Source organism: Pectinophora gossypiella, chromosome 13, assembly GCF_024362695.1.
Source record: "Pectinophora gossypiella chromosome 13, ilPecGoss1.1, whole genome shotgun sequence".
Taxonomy (NCBI): Eukaryota; Metazoa; Arthropoda; class Insecta; order Lepidoptera; family Gelechiidae; genus Pectinophora; species Pectinophora gossypiella.
The window spans coordinates 13,939,124-13,964,718 of NC_065416.1; the positions used below are offsets into that span (position 1 = coordinate 13,939,124).

Sequence of the window (25,595 nt, forward strand, 5' to 3'; positions counted from 1 at the left end):
AACCGGGCATAAATCCTGGAAAACAAGTGATATCAATTATCTATTATCCAAACATGAATTCATACTTACAGTCGAATCCAGTGGCAGACATAAAGCACGAGCCAGGATTCCAACCAGGGATACTACAATGTAAGTCACTCGTCCGAACAGGGCTATCACGGATTTTAAGGGTAAATAATAAAAGTCGTCATACGGTTTCAGACAGTACTGCTTTAATACAATCTTATACAACATCATATAAGTTAAAAAATACATAAACAGGTATATAGGTAACAAAACTCGTGACTAGCGCTCCAGACACTTCAGCTGCAGTTGTGGTGTGGCCTGATGGCCCACGGATATCTTGGGACACTTGTATACGTATATACTCGTACATACATAATATGTACCTATAAGCCAATTTACAGCCAATATTGGCAAAATAGCAAATGTAATGGTTTTTATCACCGAAAGTCAGCATCATTATCGTAAACGCAAAAATATTCTAAAATCCTTTATCTTTTTGCAAATATCCATTTAGGACTTATGTAACTGGATATTTGCAATTTTATCCTAGGATATTTTTACGGTAAGGATATCCGTTGTTCGAAGATCCACCTATTCACGGTTATGAGCACAATTTTTTTGTGGGTAAATTTTTAATTATTATATGAAGGCGTTGTATACTTAAGCAATTTTATTTTTTACTGTCAACACAGGATATTCTTTGTTTCCATGAAAAACCCCAAGATATCCAAAAGCTAACATTTTGATCCCTTGCCATCACAAAAGTGAGACGATTTACTATGAACAAACTTTGCAGTTTTGGCACGGTAGCGAGGGTAGGAAAATAAACACATCAAAAATATAATACTACTATAGTGATTGCCATTAAAATATACCATCTGTCAATTTAAATCATTACATTGCCAACACTCGTTATAAACGGTGATTGTGATTGGCCAATTGTAAGAAATGTTGTCCGATTTAGCATGCTTATACCAATTTCGTTTAAAATAAAATAATTTATTTGACAAAAGTTATATTTTAACAGCGTTTTGATACGACGACCTAGCTATAGCCCGTGGGACAAGTTTTAAATAATACGCATTAAAAATCAATCGGGAATAGAAAACATATTCAGATAAAACAGGTATATATAAAGGTATATATTTACCCCAAAAACTATATTATAATATTTAATATACTTATCTATGTTATACATTGTTTCGGGGGTGAAATAAAAAGCCATACAGCTATAGCTAAGATCGTCGGAAGTTACAAATACGAATGTAAAAATAAATGAATTTTCTCTTGACCATTAACAAAATACATTAAACGGAATTTGAAACGGGCGTGTCAGTGACGTGATTAGGGGGCTTAAAAAGGCCAAATTGAAGCAATTCATCTAAAAAAGCAATATAACTATTTGACATTAGCACATATAAAAGCAAGTGAGCAATGTCAAATAGTAATATTGAATAGAATAGAATAGAATTACTTTATTCCCAAAACAGTGTAGTACAATAGTTGAGAAGACACTGTATTGTCACTGTGGTATACCGGCACGTTTCTCAATCAGCGAGTGCCGGTTCGAAGCCAGGTACCAGACTTGCACCAATCGGTTATTAATTTATTTTAACTGCAGTTCTCACTAACACAGTTGGTTCGACCATTATCGACGACGATACGGCTCACTACCACGTTGGTCTAACAAAAAGCTCGGTGTAGTGAGGATACTTAATTCATCTCTGACTACCCCAATTGGGATATAGTCGTGAGCTTGTGCTTTTTTATTAAATTAATAGCAACAATGTGGCCTTTTTAACCCTTGTATCGACGTGTACAGATTGTGCGCCCGCGACAAAAGGCGTCCAGCTTCATTCCAGTTGCTGACCAACAGCTAAGCTAAACTTAGGCTAAGTTAGGTAGTTTCCACTTAGCAGTTACTTCTTACTGAACGTCGACACAAGAAATTACTAAGGAATTTCTATGTTTTTTTTTGACGCGATTTATTGTAGATTAGCCGCGTATGGTATTAACTATGTACAGTCAAAGAGCAAAAGTTCAGTCACTGAGCTCAGCGAATTATTTGTAAACAGTGATGAAATAGTCAAAGAGCAAATGGTTCATAACCATTAGTTGTCATAATTATAAAATGTATATTTTTGTAGGTGTTTTTGGTCTATTACAGAAACGACAATTTATTTTTGACCAAGGAAACTACCCATTTTCCCATAGTGCTTGCATGGTTTACAGTTCGCAAGAAACTATGGGTAACTGAGACAACTATGCAAGCTAACTTAGCTTAGCTCTTGGTCTGCACCCGCTAGGATCTATATGCTTTTATAGTCAGAAATTCTGGGACATATTTATATTCTTTCACAAAGACTTGCCCAAGTCACCATTACTCAGCACAGTCAAAATATATCTACTTACAATTGATTATTCTTATTATGAAAAATAATTTGATTTCAATATGATTAACTGCAATAATAATACAATATTTCTTCATTTACACACTGTCGAAGATACTTTAGGTAATTACATAATTATTTATGTGTTTATTCGCTAACTTATTTCGTAGATGCGTTTTATACACTTTGTTCTGAATTAGGCCGCGGTATTGTGTGTTTGGATCGTAATAGCTGGCGAGAACTGGCTGTATATACCACCTCTGCCTACCCCTTCGGGGATACAGGCGCAATGCTTTGTATGGTGAATCAACTTACAATTTATAAAGGCACATAACGCTGCGAAAATAAGAATGAAATCGCATTGTATTAGGCACTATTGTCGCTATGTTTTGACAACTGAGAGGTTAAAATAGCCACATCGAAGCAATTCGTCTAAGATAGCAATATTGCAATTTGACATTTGTGCATATAAAAGTAAGTGCGCAATGCAAACAAATGTCAAATAGCAATATTGCTTTCTTAGATGAATTGCTTCGATGTGGCCATTTTAACCCCCCAGATTTAAATAACTAAAACGAAGGAACGTTTACAGTGAGAACATACAAATTTTTAAATCACGTCAAAGTCACCATAAAATCTTAGTGTTATCATCTAGTATATTATGTCAAGTTTGTCTCAATATTTGCGTAACGCATAACAATTACTTTTGTTTCGACGCGAGGCTTAATTCAGAACTGTCATCCAGCCATTCATAAATATTGATACACCTAACAATTTGCTTTCTACTATACCATACTTACAGTACAATGTTATATAAACACGTAGGAATGAATCTATAATGGGCACTAGCATTGTGTTTTGAAGAAATTTAATGGAATTCGAAATTTTAAAATACTTTTTTAATGAGGTTATTTCCAGGCTGGGTTCCCCAAAAAATATAGAGATGGCGCTGTAATATTTTTTGTTCATTTCTCCTTCTAATTTCATGGATAACGGATATATGCATCTTTTACCTTTGATATGACCGTTTTTGTCACACCCAGGCACAAATACATCTTCCACCTTTTTTTTATATCCTTCAAGCGGGCGCGCGTAGTCGAATCGACCGCGCTTAGTACATTTTCGTTCATATTATTATTATTACCTATTACATTTACATTTTTCAAGCACTTTTCGGATTATTATACATAGCGGGATCCTTGAAGACATCACACGCCAATTTTAAATAGTTTACTAATTGTTTTTTTTTTTTTTCATAATTTTTATAACTTTTTTTGACAAATTATACTTTAAGGACAATGATAATATATGTAAGTACAAATAAATAAATAAATAATTATTGAATAATTAGTGCTTTATTTCCTTTATACATCCCAAACATCTTTTCGGTTACGCACGCCCTCTCCCGTTACAAAGTTTGAACCGTTTGAAGGATATATATGCTTCTGCCGTTACATTGTGCATTTTTGAATAATTATTTACCCGAGTGATGAGAAAATAGGTAATTACCACGTTATATCTGGACAGCGCCATCTGTGTTAATTTTGGGGAACGTAGCCTGGAAAGTTCTTCATTACAAAGCTATATGTATGTCTAATGCACCTGAATGAATCCAAAACGAGTCACTGTTTCTAACAAGTGTACAGTCCAATTTTTTTTTTTTTTTTTTTGTAATTTCCATACAGTTTTTATTCCTTCAATTTCTTTCTATAGAGATCTTTAACCTTCCTAATATTCAAAATGTCACTATATTAAATAAATCGTTGTAAAGAAAAACAAAACGTATGTTTTATACATTTTTCAGTATCATTGTTATCAGTCTAATATTCAGTTTTAAAATCACTTTTTGTAAAGGGGTTTTTGTTAAAAATAGAAACTAATATTTTTAGTAGATGGTTCACAGAAACAAAAGAGTTTGTTCGAAAACTGGAAATGTGTTCATGAATATATAGTTCGTAGAAAATGGTGTTAGTGACATCGTAACAAACACTCAGAGGGATGATTCAGACCATGATTCTGAGTTAATATCAAGTGGAATTTTTCGTCCTACCTACCTACCTACCTACTTGTATGGCTACTGTATGTACTTGTACGAATTAATCCACGCTAGCGGGCCGTTAGCGACAAGCGTTGAATGAGAACCGTCGACCACGCCGGCGGGGTCAGCATCTTCAGGTTTACTGCTTTCGTTGCAGCTCAGTCATATCATAAGCATTAATAATCCAGTTTTCGAACGCACTCTATACGGAATAAAGAAAACGACACAACCATTATTAATAAAAGTATTGAGTTTCGTTTAGATCCGTGTTGCTTTTTGTGAACCTTGACCTTGAAAGGTAAAAATCGATTGGGATATATGATACTTATGAAGAAAACCAGGGGGGTTATTAAGGCCACATCGGATCAATTCATCTACAAAAGCAATATTGCAATTTGACATTAAAAGTGCGCAATGCAAACAAAATGTCAAATAGCAATAATTGCTTTATTAGATAGATAGGCTAGTTTCCAACTAGTCAAATCAGTTACTTTTTAGTAAACGTCAAAACACGAAATTACTATGGAATTTGTATGGAAAAACACATTGTGACGTCATAGAAAAACGTGATAAAATGTCGGACTTATTATAACGTTTTTCATTACTTTGAGAGCTATCTTTATTTAGTAATCAGACTTTCATAAATTATCTTGAACCTAGTACACGACCCAATTGCTTCGATGTGGCCTTTTTAACCCCCCTGATAATTCTCCGCCCCGCACCAATTCGTATAGGCGCCGACCTCACCCCCTCTGGGTCTTAATTTAGTCTTAAATGGCCGTTACCCGCTAAGGAGTGAGGGGGACAGAGCACGGACCGTCTGTCTCATTCGCACTTACGGTAAGAATGAGACATTTATATGAAACGTGATAACTTCTCGCTCCGCCTCTATGTGCATCAATGCACTTGCTAAACTTGCCAATAAGCGTTCCAACAATCATTATTATGTTATTTTTCTTTTCCCAATCTTTACTTTTCACAATTTGACTTTTAAATTTAGGAACATAGGAACGCATCCTAAGACTCATACACACAATATACCTACATACTTCATACACTAACCACCTTATCACAAAACGATTAAAGACTTTTTTAGTTTCATTTTTAAATACCAGGTTTAAGATATAATCTACAAGAGAAGCTCTAGAGCAGCGCTAGTTTTGCAGATCCTACATATAATCATGGCATAAAAAGACCAGGTACGCTCAAAACTGACAGCTAGCATTTCAAGGTCAGCCCAGTTGACGTTATCCGATCCTGTGTTGCCATTTCGTAATAAATAGATTACTTTGCAAAGAAATTTTGTACTTTTAGTAAAAGATTTATGTACAGTTTTAACGATTTTTGTATATGTGACAAATAATAATATTTAAATACATTAGTCAGTTATTCACTTAATTTTCAAAAATAGAATTTAAGTCCTTGGAATGTTGGACATACCAATTTAATGGTAACACTCATTGTATCACTTACGTCATCAAACGGCTAGCAATGGCGGCTTTTCATAGGATTGAACATACCTGGTTTTGTTATAGCATGGCGGGTACTATATTTTAAACCTTAAAATAAAGCGAAAATACTTTCAGTCATCATTTTGTGATAAAGTGGCATCACTGTAATTCTTCAGACAATATTTTCGAACAATAATTAAAATAATTATTAAATTAAAAGTATACAACATCACTTTTGACCAAATAATGGGTAAAGTGCGTGCGATTTTGTGTGCCTCTGAGCGATTAAATCAAATAACCTTTTCTCGAAGTCGGTTTTTTTATATGGCAAATTCATTACTTTTAGCTTGATTGAGCGCTCTATAGAACCCCGTAGATTAACTTAAGCAGTCTTTACTGATGCTGTTTGGTACGGATCGAAGTATCAGAATGAAAAAAATATCCGTGAAAATCATTTTTTGCACTATCCAGGCCGCATTGACGGTTATAAACATTATCGTACATATAGCAAAACCACGTAAGCGCTTTTTTCAATAATCACATTCGGATGTGAATAGACGAGCTAGTTCCAAAAATTGTGGGCTCAATTTTTATTAAATTAATTTCAATAAAATAATTGAAAGTAATCGTTAATCGCGACTCACGCCGCGGCATAAGCTGAGTGAGGACCTTTTATACGGGACACCATCCCCTACACATGGGTAAGCCGACATGACGTCACATTTAATTTAGGTATAAGTTTCTGTGTTCGTTTTCCATGTTTCTATATATAAAATCAATTGAGGAGCTCGGTGGCGCAGCGGTTAACGCACTCGGTCTGCGATTGTTGAAGTGGGCGGTCGTAGGATGGGTGACCACAAAAAAAAAGTTTTCATCTCGAACTCCTCCGTGCTTCGGAAGGCACGTTAAGCCGTTGGTCCCGGCTGCATTAGCAGTCGTTAATAACCATCAATCCGCACTGGGCCCGCGTGATGGTTTAAGGCCCGATCTCCCTATCCATCCATAGGGAAGGCCCGTGCCCCAGCAGTGGGGACGTTAATGGGCTGATGATGATGATATATAAAATATTTCGTGTGTGCGTTATTTGTCCTTTGATATGATGTCATTACAATGTATAAATATGTAATCTGTGTCTGTGGTGTCCTAAATAATAAATGTTTCTTTCTTTCTAATCGAGGTTATTTAAAAAAAAAACACATCACAATGTTTTCATAAAGACGCTTACGCGGTTTTCTCTACAAGACGATATTGTGCAGTCTCATATAATACTTTAAATTGTTTAAGCTTCATTACGATCAAATAAAGTATCAGATCAAATCATCCCAGTTACAGTAACATACAAGACTTATAGGTTCAACGGTTGCCAATGTAATGCAGTAGTTGCAATTATAACTTATACATAGACGAACTATACCTAGGACTGACAATCGCCAATAGATGGCGTAAACCGTTATTTAGTTGTTTTAATAGCCTCCGTGGTCCATGGTACACGCGCTGGGCTCACGATCCGGAGGTCCTATTAACTTACATCAGTAAGTAGTAACCGGGACCAACGACTTAACAAGCCTTCCGAAGCACGGATCATCTTACTTTCGGACAATCAGGTGATCAGCCTGTAATATCCTAACCAAACTAGGGATCACAGGGTGATTTTTGTGATATGTCCTCACCGGGACTCGAACCCGGGACTTCCGGAGCCCAATGCTTAACCACTGGACCACAGAAGCACAGAGGAGAGGTAAAAAAAGAACTTAGAAAATGTTATTTTCTTTTACCGTAGACGTTAGCGGTCCTAGCGGTTGAATGAATGCAACTTATATCCCACTGGAAGAAAAGCGACATCGACTTCTAATACAATTGTTAATCAAGATAATTTATTCAAATGAATAATTCCCTTACCCCTCCCTCCTTATCGATTTCCCCTTATTTATTTTATTCTTTCCGAGTTACACGCCGCAATATGGCGATCGACAGTCCTCTAGTATAGTTTGCCCACGCCTATACTAATCTAGGAATAGAAATAGCCTAACCAAATCCAATGAGAAAGGCAGTATGACACAGCACGCTATAATGGTGAACTATACAGTGTGGGTTGCTTGATGCAGTCACTTTTTAACGATAGATCGAAATCGATCGACTATGTACAATCAAAGAACAAAAGTTCAGTCACTGAGCCCAGCGAATTATTTGTAAACAGTGGTGAAATTATGAACCATTAGTTGTCATAATTATAATAGTTACGTTTTTGTAGGTGTTTTTGGTCTATTACAGAAACGACATGTAACCAGGAGGTCGTGCAACCAGTTAATTTATTAGTTTGAAAGAAACTGATTGTACTTTTTCAGCTTATCGTACAGACCAACGGCTTAACGTGCCTTCCGACGCACCGAGGAGCTCGAGATGAAAACTTTTTTGTGGTCACCCATCCTATGAACGGCCTTTGCGAAAGTTGCTTAACTTCAACAATCGCAGACCGAGCGCGTTTACCGCTGCGCCACCGAGCTCATCTGAAGTTATAACATCATTTTTATATCTTAAAACTGCCTCTGTGGTCCGGCTTGTTTCTCAAACAGGGAGCGCCAATGAGTTATTAATGTATCTTAAGTGCAGTTTTCACTAACACAGTTGGCTCAACCATTATACTCGGCGATACGGTTCACTATCACGTTGGTCTAACAGAATGCTTGGGGCGTGGTACTTAGTTCATCTTGCGATAGATGGACGGTCACGAGCATTAATATGTATACAATTTGGTACCATGTCACATTAACTTTTTTGACAAATTGAACTGTAAGTCTCACAAAATGTCAAATATGTTAATGCGACAGAGTCCTAAAGCGGGTACATTATATTGCTCATGACTGTACCTTTGACTACATACGACTATAGTCGTCAACTTATGTATGTATGCATGGTATAATAAAACTAGGTATGCTCAAAAGTGACAGCTAACATTTCAAGGTTAGCCGCGGACGTCATCTCACCCTCAGTTGCCATTTTTATTTAAAAATTACCCACGACTAATGTTTTTAATTTACTTTGCAAGCCACTTTTGAACTTTCAGTAAAAGATTTACTTAGTAATTAAGTACGCCAGTCAGTAATTCGTTTAATTTTCAATAATAAAATTTAAGTCCTTGGAATGTTGGAGATACCAATTTAATGGTTACACTCATGTCAACACTTACGTCATCAGACGGCTAGCAACGGCGGCTTTTCATATGATTGAGCCTCCGTGATCCAGTGGTTGAGCATTGGGCTCACGATCCGGAGGTCCCGGGTTTTAATCCCGGTGGGGACATATCACAAAAATTACTATGTGTTCCTAGTTTTGTAAAATGATCCATGCTTCGGAATGTTAGCCCGTTGGTCCCGGTTACTACTTACTGATGTAAGTGAGTAGTCGTTACATGAGCCATGTCAGAAGCCTTTGGCGGCTCAATAATAGCCCTGACACCAGGGTTGATGAGGTTGGTAATTCACCTCACAACCCACACGATCGAAGAAAATAGGATTGAGTATAACTTGTTTTGTTGTACCATGTATGTATGTATGTATGCATGTGTATATATATGTGTATGACTATATATGTCACTCATAGTGCTATGGGCAAAAAAATAATATTTAGTTTTATTTTACTCTGAAAATCTTTAGATTACACCTACTTAATTATGTGTTTTCTTTATAGAAGTCATATTTGTTATTACTTAACTCACAAACTGTACCTACCCCTTGGGCATTGCGAGACATTCCCGCCACAAGTATCCTAGGATTACTTAATGGGAGGTCTCGGCCGCGATGTAACTAAAAATTTGTGAAATAAAGAATATTTTATTTTATTATTTTATGTATGTAACTTAAAAGAGCTGCAACAAGCAGTAACCCACAACTTCACAAAGAGATTCACCTTGAACCAACAAGTTATATACTATAAGGCAAATGATACAACGTGGCCGTCCTAGGACGAGCAGACGTCCTTAGACCACTTAGATTATGTTTATCGAGGCGCGTTGTCGCACTCACTCTAACGGCGTTACCCGGAACACATCTCCGAGTGATCGTCCCATGCTGCTACCTGAAAAAAAAAACTTTAATAACAACAACATCTATCATAAGAATAAGGAATACTATGTATAGAACGGCAACTCTCCGCTCTCTACCAGCGGACATAATGAGAAGACTAAAAAGGATCAAACCATTTGAGTAAGGTCTGAATAATCCTGAAGCTTCGCTAAGACATTAGCTGTCGCGTTTTTTTTTTATCCTACCCCTGCCGTAGTATATGCAGGGTCTTTGTACAACTACATACAGACGTATCTTCGCACGGTTCCTAGTTTATTATCATTCTTGCTCGTTTTTGGGCACATATGGTTAACAAGGCAGTGACTTTAGTACGCATGCGCCACATAAATTTCACAAATAACGTAATGTATTTTTTCACCGTGCCTGTACGTAGTGTTTTTATGTGTATGTGTTATGTGTCATATGTATGTGTTGTGTGTAAGTGTTGTGTATGAGTTATGTGTATGTGTTGTGTCATATGTATGTGTCATGTGTATTTATTAAGTGTAAGTGTTATGTGTATGTTTTATGTGCGTGTGTGTCATATGTATGTGTTATGTGTATGTATTATATGTATGTGTCGTGTGTATGTGTGTGTCATGAGTATGTGTTGTGTGTAAGTGTTGTGTATGAGTTATGTGCATGTGTTGTGTCATGTGTATGTGTCATATGTATTTATTAAGTGTAAATGTTATGTGTGTGTATGTACCTGGCAGTCGCGGCTGCAGTACCACTGGTTGGCGCAGCCGGCGCACACGAACTGCGCGTCGCGGCGCCGGCAGCCCTGGCACAGCGGCGCGTCGCCCGCGTCGGCGCCGCCCTCGTCGATCACCAGGCGGCCGGTCGACCCGCCGGGGGAGCCCGACGCCGACCCCTCCGACGCCGCTGGGCTCTCCTCGTCATCCTGGAACGATCACAACATCATATACAACATATATAAAGGAGATTACAACACATAACACGTTCAACGTTAACACGTTAGGAAACATAGAACACGTTCAGCTGCTTGTCTTCCCGGGCATGTCGTAAAAACCGACAGAGGGATTGCGTCCTCTAACATGATGGACTAATGTTATGGGCGATAGGCTGATCCCTTATCACCATAAGGTTCATCATATCCATCTTAGGACTTCGTATCAACAGTGGCTGCAAGTTGTCTTTGATTGCTTGTGGCTCTGCCCACCCCATTTGGGATTGCGGGCGTGAGTTTATGTATGTATGTATGTATAAAGGAGATTAGTTAGTTACAATTGCCAGGAAAAATAACAAGTAAAATGACATTGGCGGCTCAATAGCAAGCTTGAAATCAGGGTTAGGCCAAAGACGAGCGCTGATCAAAATAGTGTAGCAACATAATTCTATAGTTCATCATCATCAGCCCATTAACGTCCCCACTGCTGGGGCACGGGCCTTCCCTATGGATGGCTAGGGAGATCGGGTTTTCAACCATCACGCGGGCCCAGTGCGGATTGATGATTATTAACGACTGCTAATTCAGCCAACGGCTTAACGTGCCTTCCGAAGCACGGAGGAGTTCGAGATGATTTTTTTTTTGTGGTCACCCATCCTATGACCGGCCTTTGCGAAAGTTTCTTAACTTCAACAATCGCAGACCGAGCGCGTTTACCGCTGCGCCACCGAGCTCCTCCAAATTCTATAGTTATCCAAATATCAAGTGACAATTATTTTTATATACGCCTCTGCCATAATATTTTATTTTTGAATAATTATGTATAATAATTATCTGAACAGCGACATCGCCATTTTTTTAGTCTGGTAAGTCTCTCATTCATGTTGCTATTTGTGTGCTTAGCCACTTACGCTGTTTCGTAAATAAGTTGACATACCAGTAAGTGACAAATGGCGCGCGCCGATTTATGCCTTTATACAACAACAATAAAGGCCAGGTATGATTTTAAAACCCCGCCCCCAGCGGTACGATTTTCCTTGCGTCATTTTTGAACGACAAAAATGCTTCCATGTTTACTCCCGTTCACCGCGTCAAAAGTATTCATTTACATCGCGACTTGGAGATATACATCTTTCTAAATGCTATAATTATAAATACGTTTACGGACCTCGCTTCGTATCAAAAGTAAAATAGTAGAGATCATAGGACTGGTCACATTATATTTATAAAGCATCAAAGTTACTATTTGAATAAGTTGACATATCGGTAAGTGACAAAAGGCGCGCGCCGATTTATACCTTTATACCACAGCAATAAAGGCCTGGGCCTGTTTAATATAACTTACAATTGTAAATTACAACGACAATTTGATGTTCATTACGTAGCTAATATGAAACTGCAAAATATTCGTGATCACACACTCCGCAATGTAAATCAAATTGTCATTGTAATTTACAATTGTAAGTTTTATTAAACAGGCCCCAGGTGGTATGATTTTGAAGCCCCGCCTCCCGCGGTACGATTTTCATTGCGTCATTTTGGAGCCTCAAGAATGCTTCCATGTTCATTTCTATTCACCGAGAGATACGTACCAGCTGCACAACCTCTTCAGTCTTCTCCGGCTGGGGCTCCGGCGCCGGCGCAGGCTGGACCGGCGTGATGGTGATCTCGCCGCAGTTCTGAAACCACCATCAACAATATTGACTGCACTCTGGAAAGTTCACTGGTACTGAACACAATATCGCTGTCTTATAGTGATATGCAGCGCCTTTTGAACAGTCATTTTCGGATGTGATTCTTGTTAACAAAACGCAATAAACAAGTTAGTTTCCATATGAATAGTTAAATGTACTTATTTTATGTAGGTAGTTTTTTAATTATTTATTTTGTTAGAATGCACTAACCCGCTATTATTATATTTGTACAAACTTTTCCTGTACCCAAAGGTTGCCTGGAAGAAATTGCTGCATGAGCAACAAGGCCGCCTGTTGTACTTTTCTGTATATGTTGTCCTTATCTCTGTATTTTGTGTCCATTGTGCTCAATAAAGTATTTTATCTATCTATCTATAACAAAACCAGGGGGGTTCATATGGCCACATACGCAAGCAATATTGCAATTTGACATTTGCGCATATATAAGTAAGTGAGCAATGCAAACAAACGTCAAATAGCAATATTGCTTTCTTAGATGAATTGCTTTGATGTGGCCATTTTAACCCCCCAGGTATGCTCAATCCTAAGAAAAGCTGTCATTGCTAGACGTTTGATGACGTAAGTGTTACCACTGTGTTACCATTTAATTGGTATCTCCAATTTTTCAGCGGATAAGAAAATGACAGGTATAACAAAATAAAATAAGATGGTGTGTACATGAATTAGCACCATCATTTCTTTTGTTTTTACACGCGTTACACAGATTTAATTATTTTTTACCTTTCTAAATATTTTTGGTCTGATTTTATATAGACAGAGACGTTGTGTTTATATGGGAAACTCCTGTAATATATTTTTTACTTTTATTAGATATAGTAGATGTAAATGATATGAGGCAAAACTGGTTCGTATTTTTTTAAATTATGTTCTAAAATTCTTTCACGGACAGTGTGAAACCACATTTCATCATTGTTTTATTAATAACTTATGTTTTATAATAACATTTTCGTAATATTTCTCTTACTAAATCCTCAATTTAGGGTAAAGAATGCAAAAACATTGTACATTTAACAAAAGAGCACCCAAAAACATTTTTTTTAACTTGCAAACAATTTTGTATAATTATAGTATTTTTTTTAAATAACATAATAATGCTGTTTTCATTGCGAAAGTTTATGAAGCGCATATATATAAATGATTAATATGTTTGTAAAATATGTAATATGATACGTAAATGTAAATGAGGTGGCATTTCCCAATGAGTATTGCCATTCTGTTTGCTTATAAATAAAATTTTCAATCAGAAAAAAGTAAAAAATAGTCATGCTTTTTAAATTGTTGAGGCAATGAGGTTTTTTATATTTTGTTTATAAAGTGATTCAACGATAAAGAATATTGAAAAGTATTGTTTATAGAGAAGTTTTATGAATAAATGATCGTATTAGTTCATAAAATTGTTTTAAGAATAAAATCTTACTATTTATAAATAAAAATATTTTCATCGCCGGCCAAAAATAAAGCTGCAACAATTTAAAAAACGAAGCTCTTAAAATCTAAATTTCGAATTTGGAATGATCGAGGCCAATTAGCACACCAATTAGGTTTTTTTTTGTACACATTGAGTGGTGGTACCTTGGCCTGACCGAAAGATGGCAACTGGGGCGCAGAGGCGCTCTGTTTCCGCTCCGGGGACGTGAGCAGTTTAGCCAACGTCGGCGAGAAACTCTGACTTGGCGCCGGCTGGAAGGGTGGCAACACTCATTCAAGCTCATTCAAAGTTCTTGCTCCCACTAGGCTGTTGTCACGGCGGGAAAATGTTATTGATAATTTAGTCATTAAAAAAAACTTGTTTTTAGTTTATTCGGTTTTTAGTAGATTTTATTTACGCTTTGTTATCTTATTCTGCATACCCCATCTAGTTGATTGAGGGAAAATCTGAGTGCAGCAGTGGGGCTTATACAGGCTGTTGTTTTTTATAATAAAGTCTTTTATAATTTAAATTGTTATTAATTCTTATTATAATAGGACTATAGTTTTAAATAAAGTAGCAAGCTCAGCAAATAATAATACGAAATTCAAGAATTAGATTTTTTTTATTTTAATAGCTTTTACATTTATGCGCGTGACAACAGCCTAATATTAACTAATAAGCTATCATGTAATTAATTTATGACCAATTATAATGCACATAATGTAAAATGGAATGCAGTCGGATGCATCTGAAAATGAAGTTAAATGACCCCTCAATTTTGTGTGAATAATAAAATGAATAAAAAACAAATAACATATTCACTGCACTTTAAAATAAATAGTATTTTTCCTGTAGAAGATTATGGCAACCCTATTATACCAAATTAATTAATAAGCGGGAAAAGCGTTATTTTTTTTTAAATGGCCAAAGTGTTTTTAAGCTGTGGAAACCCTGCAAATGATTCGTTTATTTTAAAAATAAAATTATGACCTGGCAGTGAATATGCTAAACCAAAATATAGACAACTTTACACAGTACAAGATCTTACTAACCTTAGTCAAGATACCGTGCAATAGAGAATTCTGCTGTGACGATTGCGTCTCTTGACTCGTGGTGACTGGCAGAAGAGATATCTCAGGGTACGGTGGTGGCGGTGGTAACCTTGGACTGGTGGAAGGCATTCGTTCCGGCTGCTTATGCTCCTCATGATTCCTCTCAGGTCTTCTTCGTTCCTTCAAATCAAATTCATTACATAAATAGCCACGTCACGTTCTACTCAGTGTTGTGCCGTTCATGGAATGTTCTCACTTTGGGAACATTCCTGGCAGTTTTTTTTTTACGTGACTTATTGTAGATTTGCCGCAGATGGCATTAACTACTTGGCCGGACAAAAAGGTTCCCGGCAGTAAAAAGTTGTTGTTGGATATTGCCAACAATTAGGTAATAAATAATGCTCTTTTTACATAAGTTTAGCGTCTTTTTTTTGTTCCTGGCATTAAAGATTTTATTTTATTTATTTTTTTTATGTAAAAAGAACATTATTACCTAACTGTTGGCAATATCCAACAAGTTATATTTTTTTACTTTTTTTGTGGGAACACATCACTAAAATCACTTTGTGATCCCCAGTCTGGTTATAGGACATTACCGGCTGATCACCTGATCCGTCCGTCCGAAAGAAAGATGATCCGTGCTTCGGAAGGCACGTTAAGCCGTTGGCCCCGGTTACTACTCACTGATGTAAGTTGGTAGTCGTTACATGAGCCATGTCAGGGGCCTTTGGCGGCTCAATAGTGACCCTGACACCAGGGTTGATGGGGTTGGTAACACCCACAACCCACAAAATAGATGAAGACCAAACTAGGGATCACAAAGTGATTTTTGTGATATGCCCTCGCCGGGATTCGATCCCAAGACGTTCCAGTGACCACGAAGGCCATAATCATTATTGGGCACATATAACACAAGGTACATAAAATAGGCGTATGGCTCTCACCTTCACATGATGCTCTGGTCTGTTGGTCATGGTCTCGGTAGGACGGGGTGGGATGAGGCCGGCGTTCGCTTGCTGCATGTTGGCGAACTGGACGAGCGCGTCCTTGAATATGCTGTTCGGTAGACCACCAGCTTGGATCTGCTGGAGTCGCTCTAACATCGCTTTTTGGTTCTGCAAGAAAGAAAGAAAAAAAGAAAGCATTTATTATTAAAACATCTAGAAGAGGCAAATATTAAGAGTTATTGAGGACAGAAGACACCACGAAGTTATTAAAGACGTCATAGAAGGGAAGCTACAAGGATAGAGAGGAAGGGGAAGACCAAGAAGAGTTTACATGGAACAGAATTAAGAATGAGTTGAAGAGATACATTATCAAGAGGTTTGTGGTGGTTTTAAAGGGCTTTTATTTATTTAAGCTCAATGTTAAAAAGTAGCACTAACATCCATACATACATAAACTCACGCCTATTAAGCTTTCTCCTTTTGTGGTAAGCAGTGACTATAGAATTGGGTAGTTTCCAACTAGTCAAATCAGTTACTTTTACTAAACGTCAAAACACGAAATTACTATGGCATTTGTATAAAAAAGCAACCTGTGACGTCATAGAACAATGTGACAAAATATCGCACTTATTATTACGTTTTTTTTATTACAGTACATAAATAAATTCTAATGTAATAAAAATAGAAGCCAGTTTAAGAAGATGAAGATTCAATTTTTTTTTGCAGCGTGGTGGAGTATGCTCCATACCCCCTCTGGTTCATTGAGGGGAGGCCTGTGCCCAGCAATGGAACGTATATAGGCTGTTTATGTATGTTATGTATGTATGATTTCAATGAGCGAGGGTATTTTTATAGCTCCGAACCTCAAAAGGTAAAACGAAATCCTTCTAGAATATTCATTTTTACTAGTTTACATGCCTTTTAAGCTTTTACCTACGATGTAGACACGCCAACCCACTGTTCAGTGCTTATAACTACAGTAAGTACTTATAGAAGTAATTCTAATGATAGAAAACACGAGAGCGGCGCATAGTACGACGCGACGTAAGGAGGTCAAGGATTTAATCGTAAATTGGACCGCGCGACTGAGGTCCAATGTGCTCATCTCTCGCCATTGGATGTCCTTTTTAGATAATAGTGTTGATTGCAGTACAAACCACCTAAGTTTATTTGAACCTGTCATTTTCTTATCCGCCGAAAAGGAAACGGACGAGTAACCGACAGGCATAAAATTTATGTTTTTTTTTTTTTGACGTGACTTATTGTAGATTTGCCGCAGATGGCATTAACTACTTGGCCGGACAAATGGGGAGCGCTGAAGGCTCTCACCCGGTACAACGTTTAAGACAACAGGCCTGAGGGTGCCCAGTTGGGCGCGAACCTCGGCCCAGGGCGTCGTCTGAGAGGAAAAATATTTGAAAGAATTAATCAACCCTAGTGGGTCGATAGCGATATGAGCTGAATGAGGGAAATCGTCGACCACGCCGGCGGGGTCGGTATCGGGGTCCTGAAGTGTTTGGTGTCGCGAGCTGATTGGCTGCCTCTATGGGTAGAGTAATCGGGTCGTCGGGAAGTAATCGGGTCGTCGGGATAAAATTTATGGAACACACGTCAAATTCAGGCAGAAATTAAAAAACCCCTCCACAATTGAATATTGGCCAATAACTCGACAGTATTAAGTTAGAAGCAAACGCCAAACGGATTGCATATAGGCGAGATGCCTATTTTATTCGCACAGGTTTCTTTCATTTTAAAATTAACAGTTTTCAATCATCCGTCCCTTTCTTATTCGGCGGGTAAGAAATTGACGGGTATAACTTAATATCAGAAGGTGTCTGCTGGAATCGGCGCCAATGTGCCTTTTATTTTTATTATTATTTTTATTATTTTTTTTATTACTTTTACAATTATATTGGTCATAATTTTAAATATTTTGGTAATAGACATGAAGGACTTCCCAGGCTACGTTCCCCAAAAAAAAAAGATGGTGCTGTACATTGTATATAACCGACAGAATATTTCATGTGTAATTTTTAGATGGGTTTAAATTATAAATCACGCTGTTCTAAGAAACATATTGGCCCCGATTCCTGCAGACACCGCCTAATTTTATTTTAAGTTATATCCGTCAGTTTCATATCCGTCGAAAAGGAAAGGGACGGATGATTCACAGCTCTTAATTTTAGGAAGAATGAGTAAATGAATGAATAACCCGATCGAATCAAAAAGGTACGTCACTGGTATTCAATCCGTTTGACATGCTGTCTACTAACTGTGTCGGGTTATTGACTGATGTAAAATTTTTAGACGGTTGTTTTAGATTTGTGCTTAAAATTGACGTGTGTTCCATAAATTTTATGCTTGTCGATTACCCGTCCCTTTCCTTTTCGGCGGATAAGAAAATGACAGATATAACTTAAAATAAAATTAGATGGTATTTATTTTATTTTATTTATTTATAAAGTACAACCACATCACATATATTAAAACATTTTACATATAAGGTTACGGTATTATGACTAATATATATGACAATTACGGCGTACATAACTTATACAATTAATTAATTATTTACAGGAATTAGCACCATTATGACAAAAAAGTATGTATGTAACATTATTGTTATATTATGGACAAGGAGTCCCAATGGAATATCCACATTAACATAACCTTTCAGGTCATTGCCCCAGTAGGTGCACCTATTCCAATTACTGGTAATGAACTATTGAAGTCGTAAATAGACAATGTTCGAACGCTATTGCTTTTTATTTCTTTTGTGCGGACTTCTGCATTTCTCTGACGTCAATTTCAGATGTGCGCTTTGAAAAATGTGTTGTGTACCAACGTCAATGTCCTTCCAAAGTTTTCTATAGTTAGTTTGACCTTTAAAGGACACATGTGTGGCAAATGACGAATACAAGTGACGTAGCGAAAAATTGCACATCAATCTGAACAGAAACAGGATTGTTTTAATACTATCGAATTTTAAGCAACAAAAGTGTAACTTACCATATCCAAATTGTTGAACAGCATATTCAAATTGTTTAAATTATTCATATTGTTTAAACTATCCACCACTTTCGGCGCAATTGGTCTTGGTGCGTTCATCATTCCAGGGTTTAGGATCGACTTCATCCGCCTGCCTCTTCTGGGAGTCACTTCAGGATTCCTCTGCCTGTAATCCGCTATTATTGACTTCACATCCTTCGTGGGGCCTTGCCGACCCATTGGCATACCGAAGGACGTCGGCAGCTGGCCATTCATGTCTCTAGGGAACCCTGGCATTGGGCCTGGCATCATCATGGGTTGGAATACTGGCTTTGGCATTTGCATATGGGCAGCTTTATCGTACGGAGGCGGAAGGCCAGATAACGGGTTGAAATGCGACGACACGGGCATCACTGGCGCCTGGATCATCGGATTGACTGAAGACCCGGGCTGCTTTATCGCCAGACCAGAGATCTCATCGCTTTTGTCTATCGCTAAGTTCTTCGCTTGATTCAAGTAGTCGAACGGATCCGTCCGGTCGGAGCCGTTGATCTCAGCTGATTTTTCAAACGACAGAACCTGTTTGCGTCTTAGAAGTCGTAAGAGAATTTCTTCCTTGACTTTCTTTAGGTGCAGAATATTGTTCCATTCGTGTTCTTTCTTCTGGGCTAGTTCTCTTAAAGTCTGGATCTCTGCTAGGAGCTGTTCGGTGTGTCTTTGGATTTCGTCAACGTTGTTTTTGGTTGCGTTCTGTATGTAGTCGTTGATCATAATGTCATGCTGGGGGAAGGTCTTTTCGACCTCCTGACAGAGTTTCTTGAGGGGGGACTCTGTGTCTACTTCGTCACAGGCGCGTCTCTTTGTTGCTTGCTCTTCCTACAATGGATGAGTGAATGCGTTATTTATTTAATAAAAAAGTAAGTAAGTTTCGCATGAATTGTCATATTGGACACTTTTTTTATGAATAAATCTATATATGGAAAAATATTACATTAACTTCTATAGCTAGAAAGTGCTGCATTTATGTTATTGTCAATACGCGTTCAGGGAATTTTATGTTCAGATTATTTTTTAATATTTAAGTCATTATGCATTGGAAGCTGAAAAAAAATTTCATATAAATAAAAAAAAAAAAAAAGTTGGTTGTCTTATATTACCTTTTCATAGCAAAGAATTATTAAGGTGACGCGCACCTAGACAACACGCGCCGAAGTCATCACATTTTACAGCAAAATGCAGGTCGGGCAGTGCGGAGATCTGCGCGACGTTAAATACGATTTCATATAAAGATTTATAAAATGCGATCACTTCAGTGCGTGCGGCTGCGTGATCAACCTACCCAACATAATATACTATCTTTACAGTTAATACTACTGCAGTGAGCTTACCTTACACACCTTCGAGATATCACCATTCACAGGTTGAACTTTAGGCTTAGTTTCCTTCTGTTCTTTCACAACCTTTTCTTCAATAACTTCTCTTTCTACTTTAACCTCTTTCTCCACTACCGGAGTATTTTCTTCCACCGGTTTTGCAACTTCTTTTATTTCTACTTCAGTCGGTTTCTCCTCGGGCTGTACTTCCGCTTCCATAGGCACCTCAGGGGCAGGACTTGGTTCTTTTTGTGGAAGAACCTCTTTGACTTCCACTGGGGCTGGTGGGGGTTCTTGCACTAGAACAGGTTCTTCAACTACAGGGTCAGGAAGCGCTGGGGCTTCGGCTTCTGGTTCTTCAGTCACAGTGCTAGGTTCTGGCTCCGGAGTAGGGACAGTGGTCTCCACATTGTTGATTGTACTCGGTGAGAGATTGGCTTCAACAGACTCTTCTAGAGCACTATTGATGGAACTAGAATCTTCTTTTAGTAATTCCGCTGGAAATTAAAGAGGGCATTGTAATTATACTCCTATTTATAATATAGTAATTTGTAATTATTATTCCTAATGGGCGGCTGCCATACAGAAATGCAATTTTTTGCCTATTTCGGAATGGTACCATTCGTGCGCGACTCCGACTAGCACTTGGCTAGTTGTTATTAATGTAATAATTTATGATACTTTTTATAAGGAAAATAATTATAATAGGATATTTGACTGGGCGAAAGGCAAGTTATAAATAAATAATAAAAAATAAATTGTTTATTCATAAAATTATAAAATAATGCTAAATAAAATCTAGTCTAAGACCATCAAACATCAACCAAATTTTTGATTGTTACTTGTTTTCGAATTTTAAATATGAATTAATTAACAATGAGTAGGTACGACATTTGACACTTATAATGATGACAAATTTCATAGAAAATTTTCTTTTGATGATGATCAGAGAGATCTCTGACCGATTTTGGCCATGGTGACCACTACTAATTTTCTTTTACATGTCTTGTAAAGAACATCTCATTTGACTAATTTTTCAAGTAGCACTGTGATTGTCTGTTAGATCAGAGACTCCTCCTTTTTTTGACTTGACTTATTGTAGATTTGATGCAGACGGCATTAACTATTTAGCCAGACAAATGCCGTACTCAGCACTGAGCATATAGAATAAGAAGACATTTGTGTAATATAGTGTTATTTGACATTTAGCATAGACTAAAGAGAAACTGCTTATAGAATGGTAACTCTTTAGTCTATTTAAGCAGTTAAGGAGTAAGGGAAAGCGTGCACGGACTATCTATCTCACTTGCAGCACATGGTGGAATGACGCTTTTCTTTGGAGTGTCCTGAGTGTTCATATAAGAAGAAATCTTTTATAGTTATACTAATGAAATCTAATAAGAAATTCCCCAGCTCTTAATGGCTAGTGGAAAATATAATGACCAGGTTAATGTCCATAGTCAACACTAAATTCATCTTAAAATGTAATTGGGGGAAGGTGTTATTTTCATTGAATCACGGGTGTTCGAATTGTTGTAGGATTTCGAGTTAGAATAGAATTATTTTTAGTATTTATTTATTTTACAGATCAAATTTTTTTACTATAAAAAACCAGAAGAAGTGAAAGTGGTGCATCATGACCATGAAATTCCGTGGTCTCCACCCCAACGGAGAATAGGTGTTGTTGTTATACACTTCTCATCAAAAAAATCGAAACACTTCCGTTTTCATTGTTTCTGTCCGAATTTAACACAAAAAAGAATTCATACGATGAAAAAAAATACATAAATGTATAGCTGGCAGTTTGGCCATTACAGTAATAAGCGAAAATTCTAAATTCAAAATTAGAATTTCATTTGTTTATCTTATAAACGAAATGAATCACTGTTTTGAGACAAATGTGTGTTTAGGGTTGGAGTACATTTAGCGTTTAAAAACTAAAAATTGGCGCCTATCCTTAAACTTTTTGTTTTTTATTTCAATACTGTGACTTTGGGACGTCTGAAAAAAGGTTTTTTTTCTAAAACGTATGGATACTTCGCCCACAGAAGCCGCCCAAGTTGTGGCATTGCTGGATTCTAGCCTTAGTCAGCGTGTTGTGGCTGCAAGACTGCATCTAAGCCTGTCATCTGTTCATAGAGTCTATAAACGTTATCGGGAGACTGGTTTGTTCACGCGCCGTTCAGGATCTGGCAGGAATCGGGCACTTCTGAGCGAGATGATCGATTTATTGTAACAACTTCTTTAAGAAATCGACGCCTTAACGCTTTTCAACTGCAGCAGCGGCTTCGTGTTGTACGAAGGGTGGCTGTAAGTGACTCTACAATTAGAAGAAGGTTGAAGGATCGTGGACTGGTACCGCATAAGCCAGCAAATGGGCCGAAATTAACTGCAGACCATCGAAGAGCGCGCCTTAACTTTGCACGTGAGCACCTAAATTGGTCATACCTACAGTGGAGCAAAGTTCTCTTTTCTGATGAGTGTAAAATTGGTAACGACGGAAGGAACAAGGTCTACAGAAGAGACGGAGAACGCTATGCACAATGCTGCATTGAAGAAAAGGTCAGCTATGGTGGCGGTTCTGTAGGTATGACCAATTTAGGTGCTCACGTGCAAAGTTAAGGCGCGCTCTTCGATGGTCTGCAGTTAATTTCGGCCCATTTGCTGGCTTATGCGGTACCAGTCCACGATCCTTCAACCTTCTTCTAATTGTAGAGTCACTTACAGCCACCCTTCGTACAACACGAAGCCGCTGCTGCAGTTGAAAAGCGTTAAGGCGTCGATTTCTTAAAGAAGTTGTTACAATAAATCGATCATCTCGCTCAGAAGTGACCCGATTCCTGCCAGATCCTGAACGGCGCGTGAACAAACCAGTCTCCCGATAACGTTTATAGACTCTATGAACAGATGACAGGCTTAGATGCAGTCTTGCAGCCACAACACGCTGACTAAGGCCAGAATCCAGCAATGCTACAACTTGGGCGGCTTCTGTGGGCGAAGTATCCATACGTTTTAGAAAAAAAACCTTTTTTCAGACGTCCCAAAGTCACAGTATTGAAATAAAAAACAAAAAGTTTAAGGATAGGCGCCAATTTTTAGTTTTTAAACGCTAAATGTACTCCAACCCTAAACACACATTTGTCTCAAAACAGTGATTCATTTCGTTTATAAGATAAACAAATGAAATTCTAATTTTGAATTTAGAATTTTCGCTTATTACTGTAATGGCCAAACTGCCAGCTATACATTTATGTATTTTTTTTCATCGTATGAATTCTTTTTTGTGTTAAATTCGGACAGAAACAATGAAAACGGAAGTGTTTCGATTTTTTTGATGAGAAGTGTATATATATAACAAAAAAAAGGACATGTTATTAAATAAGATGTCCTTTTTTTAGTGAAAACATAAAACAGTAGGACTAGGACCATGCTGGGAGGTTTTCTGGCCATGTCTTTCCCTCAGTGTTACAGATTCCAATGTGGTAGTAGTTTTACAGCTAGTTACATAATATGAAATTTATTTTTTGACATTCAAAAAGCACTAACTTTGTAAGCCAATTTTGAAAAATAAATATTTTTGAATTTTGAATACAAAAGGATACCACACACAAGAACTAGACAATGTTATCATCATTCAAAATTTTCACAAAACAACAATAAAGCAAAAAAGATATTTGTCATAGTCATAAGGTGGTAGTGGACATCCAGAAAGATAAGGGCCTTCCCAGTTTCCAAAACTGCTATAGGTACTTTTTAAAGAGATAGAAATCAAAGAAAATGGATAGCGCAAATAAATTTTTTTTTTTTTTTATTTATTGCTAAAAACCCAAATAGTTCCTAATAGTACTAGTGCTTAGTAGAAATAAATTAGAATTAAATGGGTCATTTACTAATAATAATAATTAATTAATAAAAAATGAGTAAGTTCATTTTATTTTGTGGCAATTGTGGAATAGCTATATCAGAGAAGTAATGTTCGTTCACCCAGTGTAATGGAATATTATTTGACTTTAAAGCCTGTTGAAGTATTGCAAATAATGTGGGTAATGGTCCGAAACAAATAAAAAATAAACACATGAAGTTGTAGAAAATTTTATGAGCATTTATGCAGTAGAACATTTTTCTCGATGATGCATCATTTTAGAGATATTCGCGAAAAACCCAAATAAAACATCTTTCTCCACCTCACCTCCTAGACATGGGGACTTAATTATGTTAACACCCTAAACACATTTCTGGAGAATTAATAAGGCCCCTCTCCCACTCTTAAGACCCCTTTTTGGAACTTTGTTGACTGGACTAGTTATAGTTTATAGAATTAGTAATGGTAATAAATTACGCGCGAATCACCCAAAAGTCGTGTCTTACATAGCCTTGCCTTTAAAAAAAGATCAGACTCACCCTTGACCTTTTCTGTTTGCAATGCTAAATTTTCACTATCGTCATTCTGGCTCCCGCTCGGACTCTCTTCTTTGGCATTTTCATCACAGCTCGTCGCCTGGTCGTCCACCGACAGCGAGTCTTTCACCTTGCCCGCGTCGTCTTCGATCGCCAGCGGGTCCACATCGTTGTCACCAGGCTCCGTCACGGGAGACTCCGCTACTTCAACCACCTTCGGAGATTCCACTATCTTCACGCTTATATCGTTCATGTTTACATATTTCCGACTCACAAAGTCAGAGTGTCACGCCGATAGGTTCAATGACTCGGAAACGACTATCCTAACCATAACGAAACGCTCGCCCCACAATTTGTTGCACTGACACGACGATATACCCACGTAATAACTTAAAAACGAATAACACAATAGGAATACCTAAAATGCTCGCAATTTCTATCCCAAGTTGGGTAATTCAGGCAATGCGTAAGTTAGGGCAGCCGTGAACCTATAGGTCACTGACTAATTTGGTAAGAAATGCCGCACACCGATTGTTCTAGCTGGTACACATAGTAGGCCACACTAGAGAAAGTATAAAAGCACGTAAAAATATTTTCTTTTTACATTATTACAAATAATTTAAATAAGAAAAATAATAAAACAGTATCAATCAAAGGACGCAAATCGCAATCTCGCACGGCGGCACGCAAACTATGGTGTTGCCAGTTTAAATTTTAAATTACCCATTTTGTTATCAGATATTCTTATAGTGGTAACAAACGATCGAATCGGTGCGGACCACACCGCAAACCTAGATCGGCATCGCTCCATTTCGATCGTGTGGAGGGCTGTGCGCTGCACATTATCATTATTAT

The 25,595-nt window shown here is 37.5% G+C and overlaps 1 protein-coding gene across 2 annotated transcripts; it reads right to left on the reverse strand.

The window, feature by feature from the left end:
* Positions 1-193: 193 nt before the first annotated feature.
* LOC126372118 (titin-like) lies at positions 194-25,410 on the reverse strand. 2 transcript variants are annotated; one of them, XM_050017700.1, is made up of 9 exons: positions 24,744-25,410; positions 20,358-20,839; positions 18,991-19,845; positions 15,979-16,149; positions 15,035-15,214; positions 14,144-14,251; positions 12,449-12,535; positions 10,656-10,850; positions 194-9,959 (listed from the first exon to the last, which is right to left on the reverse strand). In XM_050017700.1, the coding sequence occupies exons 1-9, from the start codon at positions 24,991-24,993 to the stop codon at positions 9,918-9,920; spliced, it is 2,370 nt and encodes a 789-aa protein (XP_049873657.1). In that variant the 5' UTR covers positions 24,994-25,410; the 3' UTR covers positions 194-9,917. The 2 variants fall into 2 exon arrangements, with proteins under 2 accessions (XP_049873657.1, XP_049873658.1); XM_050017701.1 differs by lacking the exon at positions 14,144-14,251.
* Between the last annotated feature and the right edge of the window lie 185 nt (positions 25,411-25,595).